This window comes from Cnephaeus nilssonii (genome assembly GCF_951640355.1).
Source record: "Cnephaeus nilssonii genome assembly, chromosome: 5".
Lineage (NCBI taxonomy): Eukaryota > Metazoa > Chordata > Mammalia > Chiroptera > Vespertilionidae > Cnephaeus > Cnephaeus nilssonii.
The window spans coordinates 17,918,231-17,929,970 of NC_137076.1; the positions used below are offsets into that span (position 1 = coordinate 17,918,231).

Genomic DNA, 11,740 nt, shown 5'->3' on the forward strand with positions numbered 1-11,740 from the left:
TTTCCCCACAGCCTCTCAGGAGAACAGATCTGGCTATGACCCTACCCTGGCGTCACCCTCCCCTTGCAGTGGTACTAAGCTAGTCACTTCCACCATTTGGGCTTCCATTTCCCCACCCTCAGAATAGAGGCTGTACACCTCTGGAGGGTAGTGGTAAAGGGTAGGGATGGAGAGGGTTAACTCCAGAAACCTGAGGTGTTTTGTAGCTCGTGAGTGTGGCTGGGATGAGAAGGATGATTTTCCTGATTAGCAGTAATTTTTATTTTTATTACAGACTGTTCCCACAGCAACTGGAGCAGAGCTTGGAAGGTATGGCAAAGCCTTGACAAACAGGAGTCTGGGCCCCCCTCAGACTTCCAGCTGGAGCCCTTTGGCTTGTACACCCCTCCCCTGGGGGGAAATGGACACACAAACAGCCAATTGCACAGACTAGGAAACCAAGTGGCCTCCCGCTGCTGGGCTACCAGGCTGCCCTCACCAAGCACCCACCAGGCAGAGAACCAGAGAGAGGGGAAACCAGACAGGGCTGAGGGGCGTTAACTGCAACTGTCTGGGGTCAGGGCCAGGAGCATGCCTCCGTGGACCCGGTTAGGCAGACTGAGGGTCCCTGCTTTCCGATGACCCCTCATTTTCCTGTAATAATGATGCTTATCTCCACCATTGTGTAAGGGGAAACAGAGGCACAGAGAGACCTCACTTGCCCCGTTTTGAAGCAAGAGAGGAGGGAGGAAGGGAAGGGTCAGTCAGCCTGACCTAAAGCCGGGAGGGAGGTGGAGGTGGGTCTTAACCTTTAGCCACCCTTGACGGCTTCCCCAAGTGTGAGTTGAGGGGGCTGCCCCGGGCTTGGCATACAGCAGGCACTCAATAAAATAAGTGACTGAGAGGGCTGGAGGGTGGTCCCACCGGACTCTCCACCCCACTGACCCCTGCACTGGGCCCCCTATGACTCAGTTTCCCCACCAGGTCCATGCCGGGCGGGGCCTTGAACGCAAAGGCCAGAACTGGCTGTTTACCTTGCGGCTGGACGCTGGGCAGGGCGGTGGTGGGCCGTCCCTGGGGCCGGCCTCGCTGCCGGGATAAATAGGCCCCGCCGGCCGGGTGGGCGGCAGAGAGCAAGCCCAAGTCCAGCTCCCCTTCGCTGCCATGGTTCTCGCAGCCGCCTGCGTTCTCCTGCTCGCCCTGGCCGCCCTGGGTGCGTCGGGTCAGGGCCAGAGCCAGGTTCCGCTGGGTAAGCCGCGCCCTCCCCCACACCGCGCTCCCAACCCCCAAGCGGACAGGAGGATCCGCGGGAGGTCTGGGGTCGCGGCTCGCAGTGGCTGGGGGCGGGTAGCGGGGGCGTGCGGGATGAAGAAAGCAGGCAGCTGCGGGGGAGCGGAGGAGCGGGGGGGAAGCTCTCAAGGAATCGGGTTCCTGTCTGTGGCGGCGGCAGCGTGAGGAGCTGCGTGGGGGAGAGTCCCCAGGCTCGACACCCCATCAGCGCCCCCTATCGGTGCAGGTGCAAACCTGGGCCCGCAGATGCTGCGCGAACTGCAGGAGACCAACGCGGCGCTGCGGGACGTGAGGGAGCTGCTGAGGCAGCAGGTGCGGGCGGGGTTGGAGGGTACCGGAGTCGGGGCGAGGCGAGGGGTGAGAGAGGCCTGGAAGAGGCGGGGCTGGGGGCTGCGAGGTAGGGGCTGCGCGAGGGCAGGCGACGGGAGAAGGGTGTCCGAGTGGGGAGGGGAGGGGAGGGGAGGGAGTCAGGGGGGGTGGAGAGAGGAGGAGGAGAAAAAAACGGAGCCCCGCTGACCACACACCATCCCCTCTGCACACCAGGTCAAGGAGATCACGTTCCTGAAAAACACGGTGATGGAGTGTGACGCGTGCGGTGCGTGGACCTAAGGAGGCAGAGACCGGGCGGCGGGACAGCAAGAAGTGCCGGGGAGACACCGCAAGCGAAGGAGAGAGAGGGAGGGAGAGAGACGAGGAGGAGAACGAGGCTGACAGAGATGGAGATAGTGGATGAGGGGTGGGAACGGAGACAGAGGTGATGGGAGGAGGACACACAAAAAGAGGCAGAAGCCGTGCGGGAGGTACAGGGCGGTGGAGAGACGCGGAGGGAAACAGCGGAAGACGCACGAGCACGGACGGCGGGAGGCTGGAGCGATCCGAGAGAACGGGTCCGGGGTGGGGTCCCGATGGGTTCAGCCCTCTGCCGGGGCGGGTGCTGTAGGCTCCGCCCCCGGGCGTGGTCCTGACTGCCCACGTCCGCCCCGCAGGGATGCAGCCCGCGCACACCCCCGGCCTGAGCGTGCGGCCCCTGCCCCAGTGCGCGCCCGGCTTCTGCTTCCCCGGCGTGGCCTGCACCATGACCGCCGGCGGCGCGCGCTGCGGACCCTGCCCCGCGGGCTTCACGGGCAACGGCTCGCACTGCACTGACATCAACGAGGTGTGCCCGCCCCCACCACCCCGACGATCCCCCAACTCCCCAACGTCCCCACGACCTCCTCGTCAGCTGGGGGTGCTCTCCCAGAGGACCCCCTCACCGTCGGGGGCGCACGTCCAGACGACCTCCCCACCACCGGGGGTCACCCGCTCCGACCACCCTCCTCCTCACCAGGGAGACCCGCGCCGATAACTCTCTCCACTGCCAGTGACACCCGCCCCGACGACTCCCCTACCGCCGAGAGTGGTCCACCCCAACGACCCCCCTCACCCCCGAGGCTCGGCAGCCCCAACGACCCTTCCACCGTCGCGGAGAGTCCGCCCCGACGACCCCCCTCCCGAAGGGCACGCACACCCCGACGACCACTCCCCCCCTCCGCTGGGGACGGTCGCCCTCACAATTCCTCCCCCCGCCCATGACCACCCAACCTACCGGGTCCCAGGAACAGCCCCCTCCAGGCGTTCCCTCTCCTCCCCTGGTCCCGCCTCTACCCCCAACAAGGCAAAGTCGCGTTTGACCCCCGGAACGATGGCCTCCGCGCCCTGTGTCATCCCCCCTCCAAAGTGCCGGCTGATGGCCCTTGGACTCTCTAACTCCGAGCCAAAGGAACCTTAAGGCGCCGCTGGGGGGCGACGGGGCTGAGCGGAGCAGCTCCGCATCCTCTGACCCTCCATGGCCCTTGTCCTCCAGTGTAACGCCCATCCCTGCTTCCCTCGGGTCCGCTGCATCAACACCAGCCCTGGCTTCCGATGCGAGGCCTGTCCTTCGGGGTATAGCGGCACCACCCACGAAGGTGTGGGGCTGCCCTTCGCCAAGGCCAACAAGCAGGTGAGGGCCTTGGGGAGTGGCGCCAGGAGGAGTCATGGAGGAGGGGGGGGTGCGCATTTTGTTTCGTGAACTCTTCGAGCCACGTGGCCGTTTCCCTGCCTCGCCTCCAGCGAGCGGTGGTGGGGACCGGCTGAAGGGAGTCAGTGGAGTAAGGGTCCGAGTTAGGAATGGTCGGTGTTTGAGGCGGGATGGAGGGGAGAGGTAGCATGCAGAGGACACCCGGCACCAGGTTCGGGGGTGTCTGCGTGGGGGCAGTGACCTTTGCGCTCCCTCTCCCCCAGGTTTGCACGGACATTAACGAGTGTGAGACTGGGCAGCATAACTGCGTCCCCAACTCCGTGTGCGTCAACACCCGGGTAAGGCCGGGAGGAGAGGAGAAGGATGGAGAGACGGGGCCGGGGGTGGGGTGAAGCACCAAGTGGCAGCAGCGTCCCGAGCTGACCTCCCTCCGCCCACATGCAGGGCTCCTTCCAGTGCGGCCAGTGCCAGCCTGGCTTCGTGGGCGACCAAGCTTCCGGCTGCCGTCCGCGCTCCCAGCGCTCATGCCCCGACGGCACTCCCAGCACGTGCCACGAGAAGGCCGACTGTGTCCTGGAGCGTGATGGCTCGAAATCCTGTGTGGTGAGTGCCGGCGTGCAGGAAGGGGCGTGGAATGGGGAGGCGGGGTTCGGTGACGCCGGAGCATCCGCTCACCTCCTTACTCGTAGTGTGCCATCGGCTGGGCTGGCAACGGGGTTCTCTGCGGCCGAGACACCGACCTGGACGGCTTCCCAGATGAGAAGCTGCGTTGCTCAGAGCGCCACTGCCGCAAGGTGGGCGCGGACAAAGGGCGAGATGTTGTGGGGGGAAGAGGAGGGTGCGGGCAAGAGCGGAGGGCGTGGTCCGTCGTGGTGTGGGCGGGGCTACATGGCACGCCCCTCATGCCTGCCCTTCCCGCCCCTAGGACAACTGCGTGACTGTGCCCAACTCAGGGCAGGAGGACGTGGATCGCGACGGCATCGGAGATGCCTGCGACCCCGATGCCGACGGGGACGGAATCGTAAACGAGGAGGTGGGGCCAAGGCGGGGCCCAGGCGAACTGGGTGGGGCGTGGCTTTGGCGAGGGCGTGGCCTCAGAGGCTGGACTCGCGGCCCCGGTGCGATATAGGGTTCCCAGAGTCGGAAAGGGGCTGATCTTGGATGTGACCTTTGCCCCACTTGGCCTGACTCCTCCCTCCCTTTAACTGGTCCTGTCTCCTAGGACAACTGCCCGTTGGTCCGGAACCCAGACCAACGCAATTCGGATGATGACAAGTGGGGCGATGCGTGTGACAACTGCCGAACCCAGAAGAACGAAGACCAGAAGGACACAGACCAGGACGGCAAAGGAGACGCTTGCGACGATGACATCGACGGTGACCGTGAGCGAGGCGGGGGGGGGGGTGGGGTGTGTGTGTGTGTGTTGGGGGGATAGCCGGGCTCCAAAGCCGAGGGTTTGACCTGGGATGCTCGGGACCATTGACCATGCTCAGGGGAGCAGAAAAACGCTATGTCGGATGCTGCAGGGAGGAAAAGCAGGACAAAACCTGGAGTTTAGGGTTTAGGGAGGTGCCCTTATTTAAATAAAATGTTTTTATTGATTGATTGATTTTAGAGAGAGAGAAAGGGAGAGGGAGAGAGAGACAGAAACAACAATGATGAGAGAGAATCATTGATCAGCTGCCTCCTGCAAGTCCCACACTGGGGATCGAGCCTGCAACCCAGGCATGTGCCCTGACCAGGAATAGAACCATGACCTCCTGGTTCCTAGGTCAATGCTCAACCGCTGAACCACGCCAGCTGGGAGGCGCCCTTTTTACACTTGGGGCATAGAAGCTCAGGGGGTGCATTCACAGGGCAAGGAGAGGGCCTTGCTGAGCTGCCCCCTAGTGAGGGCCAGTCCCCTCCGTGGCCATCTATTCATGAAGTCTTTATGAGGCTGGGCCTACTTTTTAGTAACTGGGAGCTAGGAGAGGGTAGGACTCTGCCCCAGGCTTGCACTTGCCCTGCTGAAGTCGGCCTGGCCCCGCCTGATCTTTGGGTCCTGTCCTGTTCCCCTGCTTTCTGCAGGGATCCGAAACGCAGTGGACAACTGTCCAAGGGTGCCTAACTCAGACCAGAAGGACAGTGATGGTGATGGTGTAGGGGATGTCTGTGATAACTGTCCCCAGAAGAGCAACCCAGACCAGGTGAGGGCAGGTCAGACCCAGTTGGGTCAGACCCCTGGCTTGAGCTCCAGGCTGTTAACAAGACTGCCGCCCATTCCAAAGCAGCTGGATGGGTGTTCCTTGGGGTCAGGAGGACCTTTGCTCTTGAACTGGGCCTGGGTTGGAGGCTTCTGAGTTCCTTTGCTCTGATTGTGGACCCTGCACCCCACCCCTCCCCAGAGAGATGTGGACCACGACTTTGTGGGAGACGCTTGTGACAGTGACCAAGACCAGTAAGGAGGCCTCCTAGGATGGGGGCTCAGGATGGGCAGCCCCTGACCGGGCCCTGTGAGGATCTCATTGTTTCTCTGCCTCCCCCACCCATTCTAGGGATGGGGATGGGCACCAGGACTCTCGGGACAACTGCCCCACAGTGCCCAACAGCGCCCAGCAGGACTCAGACCGCGATGGACAGGGTGATGCCTGCGATGAGGATGACGACAACGACAGAGTCCCTGACAATCGGGACAACTGCCGCCTGGTGCCCAACCCGGGCCAGGAAGACTCAGATCGTAAGGCAGGGGGTGGGACAGGGGTGTGTGGAGCCACTGGGGCAGGTTTTCAAATGGGCCAATGGAAGGTATGGGCGTGGCCAGTCGCTGGAGTGGGCGGGGCTAGGAATGGAGTGGGGAGCCTGGCGCTGACCTCTCCACCCCAGGGTCTCCCACCTCCTCTCAGGGGATGGCGTAGGTGATGCGTGCCAGGGCGACTTCGACGCTGACAAGGTGGTGGACAAGATCGATGTTTGTCCGGAGAATGCCGAGATCACCCTCACCGATTTTCGGGCCTTCCAGACGGTGGTGCTGGACCCCGAGGGTGACGCACAAATAGACCCCAACTGGGTGGTGCTCAACCAGGTGGGAGCAGGGACCAGGCGGAAGGTGGGAGGAACGCAGAACGCCCGCTTAGGGTGCTAACCGAGGGGCTGGAAAGCTGAGGGCCCCATGGCCAGGCTGAGGCCCTTCTTCCTTTGTCCTTATTAGGGGATGGAGATTGTGCAGACGATGAACAGCGACCCTGGCCTGGCTGTGGGTGAGACCCTGGGAGGGGAAAGGCTCTGCAGGGAGGTGCTCAGGGGCAGGGGCAGGGCCAGAGGGTGGGGCGAGGTCAGGTTGGGTCTGGGCTAGAGCAGGGTGGCTGAGGCAGGTCCAGGGCTCAGGGGCATGGCTGTGTCTGGATTCAGAGGGTAGGGATGGGGTGGGTGTACTGAGAGGGGAATCTGGGCCCAGGGGCCAAGCTGGACTCTGGGGGAACGGTTCTGGGGAGTCCCGGATCCCATTGGTCTCCTACTTGCCCAGGTTACACTGCTTTCAATGGCGTGGACTTCGAAGGCACATTTCATGTGAACACTGTCACAGACGATGACTACGCTGGCTTCATCTTTGGCTACCAGGACAGCTCGAGCTTCTACGTGGTCATGTGGAAGCAGATGGAGCAGACATACTGGCAGGCCAACCCCTTCCGTGCTGTGGCTGAACCTGGAATCCAGCTCAAGGTTGCAGGGGGAGGGGGCCTCCTGACCTCTTGTTCCATGTCCTCTAGCCAGCCCCTAAACCCTCCCACAGAACCCCAAAGCTTTCACAGTCCCCCAGCATCATTCTATGGACCTCCAAGTCTTCCTACCCACTTTCATCTCTCCTCTGGATTCCCATAGGCCCCAAATACACCCCCCCCCCGTTTCCTCTCATAGGCCTTCAAACCCTCACCCAGCACCCCCAGTCATCTTTTGGGTCCTGAAACCCTCTCACAGAGTCCTAAGCCTTCCCTCAGGTTCCAAATCCTCCTGCAGACCCCCTAGACTATGTTGCAGATATTTCCCAAATCCTCTAGACCCCTGTTTATCCCATAGACACCCCAAAAACTCTCTACAGGTCACTAAATCCTCCTCCAGACCCCCAAATCTTCCCAGACCCTAAACCTATTCATCGACTTCCACACCCTCTCATGAGTCCCCAGACCACTGTTACCCCCCATGACCCACCTGCAAATCTCCATGTGGTGCTCAAGGCGGCTTCCTGTGGGTTTCGCATCCAGACCGCCCCCCGCCCCCCAAGACTTCTATCATTCCTCCATGACCTGAAGGAACCACCAGGCAGGGTTCTGAGAGGCTCCAGTGGCCTCTGTGGCCTCTGACCCTCTGCTCCTGCTCCTGGGCATGTCAGGCTGTCAAGTCCTCCACGGGCCCTGGGGAGCAGCTGCGGAATGCGCTGTGGCACACAGGGGACACAGCGTCACAGGTGCGGCTGCTGTGGAAGGATCCCCGCAACGTGGGCTGGAAGGACAAGACGTCCTACCGCTGGTTCCTGCAGCACCGGCCCCAAGTGGGCTACATCAGGTGGGGACCCCACCCCTGCCAAGGGACTGAGTCCCTGCTCCACCCTGGCTCCTGGAAGGAGAGACTCGGGGGCCTTGGTCCCCTTGTCTGTAAAACAGGTACAATGCAGGCAGCTAGAATTAACTGTGACTGGCCCTGGGACAGGACACCCCTCCCAGGACCCAGCACACAGTGGGGCCTCAGCTAGAAGGTGGGGTCTCACCCACACCCCATTTCTCAATCCCTACTCTGTGCAGGAAATCCAGTTAGCACCTACTGTGTACAGGATCCTGGATATCCATTCTCTCACACAGGGAAACTGAGCTTCCAGTCAGGAACCCCACCTGCTCTGAGTATGGGTCAGGCAGGAGAGACTCATGGCCCCTACTCCGAGATAGGAGGGGCCCATCTGTCAGGGCAGGACGCCAAAACTCTGAGGTGCTTCACTGTCCCCTGCCCCCCCCAGAGTGCGGTTCTACGAGGGCCCTGAGCTGGTGGCTGACAGCAATGTGGTCTTGGATACAACTATGCGGGGTGGCCGCCTGGGTGTCTTCTGCTTCTCCCAGGAGAACATCATCTGGGCCAACCTGCGCTACCGCTGCAATGGTAAGACGAGGGAGTAAGGGGGCGGGGTGAGGGGAAGGCCTGCTAGGTAGTGGGTCTGCCCTGCTGGCCTCACCCTTTCTCATTCACCTATCCTCTCTCCCTCCGCAGACACCATCCCAGAAGACTACGAGACCCAGGGGCTGCAGGCCTAGGGATGGGTGGGGACCTGCCATTAGATGACGGCCACCCTCAGGCCTGGAGCACTGAGGGACAGCCAACCTTGGGGAAGGGAAGAGATCAGAGAGGACAAAATAAAGTGTGTTCGGCAGGATGGCGGCTGTGGTCTCTGCTTTGGGGAGATGGTGGAGTCTGGCCTTACTGCTGACTTCCCCCCGAACTAACTAGCAGTGTCCAGTTGCTGCAGCTCACCCACCCCTGAAGTGTCTGCTCCAGGATCCTGGGGGGTTAGTTGTTCCCCTTCAGGACACAGGTCCAAGTAGCTGGCCAGTAGGGTGAGATTGTGAGGGGTGCACATCTGTGTCCGTATTCATGCGTGCGTGTGGTTCCCACCAGGTGTACCTGTGACACCCATATTTCATCTCTGGGTTGGAGAACAGGGGCAGGAAAAAAGGGGAGGAGGCAGAGACGAAAACATTGGGTTTTTATTGGGTTTCATTACAAAGGATGCAAAGGTACAAAGACAAAAGCGTCCACGCCAGAGGACAGGCAGGGGCTGGCCGAGTGCGCCCTGAGCCGCCCGCCCCAGCCCGCCACGGGCACCCACACGCACGGCCCATGGGACATCCACAGCAGAGTGTACATGCTGGGGTAGGGGTGAGGGGCAGAGCCAGCCTGGGGACAGAGGGACACAGGTGGGGCAGGGCTCAGACCGATGAGTTTGCATATATTAGAAGTGCCACCCAGCCCCCTTGGGGGCAATTTCCTGGGGGGACACATTAGGGGGCAATGGACCTTGGCTGCCAAAGGCCTCCCTCCCAGGGCCCAGTGGGGAAGGCCATGGCAGTGTCCCCTTGTCCGAGTAGGCAAGAGGTCAGAGTGACAGGCTAGGGTGGACTGGGCATCAATTGCCCCCAAATTTCAGAACCTGGCTCCTTGGGATGAGGTGTTGGGAACTGGCCAGGAGGATGGAAAGCAGAGGGAGCCATCTGCAGCCAGCATTACCCTGACATACAACCCTTGCCCTTCACCCCGATTGGGAGGGGCCCTGAGACCCATGAGTCTGAGCCAGTAAACAGGAGGGAAACTTAGGCCCAGTTCACAAGGGTCTTGCATCTGCTCTCCATGCCCTCAGGAGTACCCCAGCACCCTACCTCCCTCTCCTGGGGAGTGCCCAGTTGCCTGTGGCACGAGGGTAATGAAAGGCCTGAACCCCACTCAGCCAGCACCCCTAAAGGAATGTCACAGAGGTCCCTAGTCACATACATACTGTGAGACCCCCAGGAGGTGGAAGCCCAGGGAGCAAAAAGAATGGGGACAGAAACAGACCCAGCTGCACACTTACTCCAGGCAAGCCTCCCAGAGTGGGTGAGGCACTAAGTCCTCCCCGAGCTCTGCAGGCCACATGAGGGCTCAGGTAGCCACAGACCCCTCACCTGGAATGCCACCGGCAGGAGTGATGGGCCAGGACCAGGGTGCCCAGTACCACTGACCTTGAGCACCCCATACCCAAGTCCTACACTGGGCCCCCAAAGCTTTGAGCACAGCTTCACCAGAACCCAGGGGCTGCTTTGTCAATCCCCTAAGCCTCCAGAACCTCATATGGGGTTGGGGTGCCTCCTGTGGAAAAACAGAAAGTTGAGTCCAGTGGAGGGGGCGTTGGAGGGATGTTTGGTTATGAACCAGCTCAGGGGCCCCATGGCTCCTTAGTGAAAGTCGCTCATAGGCACTCGTCAGGCCCAGGAAACCCGACAGACAAGGTCCCCCATACTGAACATCTGGCCCCAGCAGAATGCATGAACGGATAGGGGGCCCCTTGCCCTCCACACAGCGCCTCATTTGACAGAGCTGACCTCACCCACTCCACTGTGACACATGGGCCTCACAGCAGACCACCCCACTGGATGTCCTTCCAGGAGTTTGGCCAATGAAAATCAGGTCAAACACACTAACCACTCAGAACCCTCCTTCACCATGAAAACCCATGAGCAGATAATAGCACAGAGGGCCAAAAAGTCCAGCCCACACAAGGGGGTGGGGAAGCATCCCTGGGGAAAGGTCAAGAAGCACACAGCCCTGCCCTCGATAGCTGGTCCCAGGGACCCCTGTGAACCAGTGGTGGGGCTGGACCCACTTTAATTAGGGCCCCTTCTACTGTGGCTTGTCCCCACTGGGGAGCCTGGCCAACATTTGAATACCATTGGCTATGAGTCCCCAAATTTTGCTGAGGGGTTGACCTGCCCCGAGCTTTCCACTAAGGTCTCAAGCACCTCTGCCCCAAGAGACTGGCACTCACCCTTCCTGCCCAGAAGTGTCAAGGGGAGGGGGCTGCAGGACGCTCCAAACAGCGCTGCCTGTCTTCCCCCTGTAAGGGCATGGAGGGGGGAGGTCAGCATGGGCACCTGTGATGGGGGATGTGATCCCGAGACCCTGTCTTCTCCTCCAGTCAGTCCTGGGCACAACCCTCTTCTCTGGAGAACGTAGAGAGTCGCTAACCCCAGGATCCATCTCAGCCCATGAGCTATGTAGAGGAACAAACTCATTGCCCTGGGGACTTGGAGGGCAGAGGGTAAACTGAGGCAGATGGGGATAGGCCAGGCAGCTCGAGCTCCCAGAGGAAAGGTTTGCACAGCTGAGGGGGCTCAGCTAAAGCCAAGAGCACTAGGAAGAGGGCAGTCGGGGGACCTGGATGGCCTTTGAGCCCATGTGGGCTCAGTGTCAAGGCTTGAAGTCCAGTCTTGCCCCGAGCTTATTAGAGTAGGACATGGGCGGTAGGTCTACATACAGAATATAGGCACAAGCCCGCCCCTCCTGGTGCAGCTTACCTAAAATCACAGTATTTTCACATCACAAGTCAAAAGACTGATTCCCTTATGCTGTCTTGCCTCAGAAAGTCTTGGCAACTCAAGAATATTTAGTAGAGAAGTGATATTTAAGAAAAACCCCCACAAATTCCCTGTTGCAGACCCCGGGAGGCCTCCCAAGGCCCAGGAAGACGTGGAGATGCCTGGCCACTGGCTCCGGGTGGGGCCACCTCCGAGGATAGCTCTGCACCTACACCTCTCATAGGCAGAGGATGCATGTTAATACAATGTTACCTGTGCTCCAGGCCATGGGCCTCTCCTGTCTGTCTGCACCTAGAACTGGTGCTGGACAGATGGGAAGCGTGGGCTGACAAGGCTCCATCACTGGATCCCAAAGCCTTGTTTGAAAATTGCATCCAGGAAG

At 60.9% G+C, this 11,740-nt stretch overlaps 1 protein-coding gene across 2 annotated transcripts; it reads left to right on the forward strand.

Annotated features, from left to right (window-relative positions):
* Positions 1-1,047: 1,047 nt before the first annotated feature.
* On the forward strand, positions 1,048-8,652 carry COMP (cartilage oligomeric matrix protein). Of its 2 annotated transcripts, XM_079773284.1 has the most exons (19): positions 1,048-1,228; positions 1,496-1,581; positions 1,813-1,864; positions 2,256-2,425; positions 3,113-3,250; positions 3,532-3,606; positions 3,713-3,871; positions 3,958-4,062; positions 4,194-4,301; positions 4,491-4,650; positions 5,339-5,457; positions 5,656-5,708; positions 5,806-5,987; positions 6,154-6,332; positions 6,459-6,507; positions 6,774-6,970; positions 7,638-7,810; positions 8,256-8,395; positions 8,504-8,652. In XM_079773284.1, the coding sequence occupies exons 1-19, from the start codon at positions 1,144-1,146 to the stop codon at positions 8,545-8,547; spliced, it is 2,274 nt and encodes a 757-aa protein (XP_079629410.1). In that variant the 5' UTR covers positions 1,048-1,143; the 3' UTR covers positions 8,548-8,652. The 2 variants fall into 2 exon arrangements, with proteins under 2 accessions (XP_079629410.1, XP_079629409.1); XM_079773283.1 differs by lacking the exons at positions 8,256-8,395; positions 8,504-8,652 and having other exon boundaries at positions 7,638-8,071.
* The last annotated feature ends 3,088 nt before the right edge of the window (positions 8,653-11,740 follow it).

Coding starts and splice junctions, on each gene's coding strand:
- COMP (XM_079773283.1), top strand. CDS start 1,144: ATGGTTCTCGCAGCCGCCTGCGTTCTCCTGCTCGCCCTGGCCGCCCTG. Junction 1,582..1,812: donor GGGAGCTGCTGAGGCAGCAG/GTGCGGGCGGGG, acceptor TCTGCACACCAG/GTCAAGGAGATCACGTTCCT. Junction 2,426..3,112: donor ACTGCACTGACATCAACGAG/GTGTGCCCGCCC, acceptor CTTGTCCTCCAG/TGTAACGCCCATCCCTGCTT.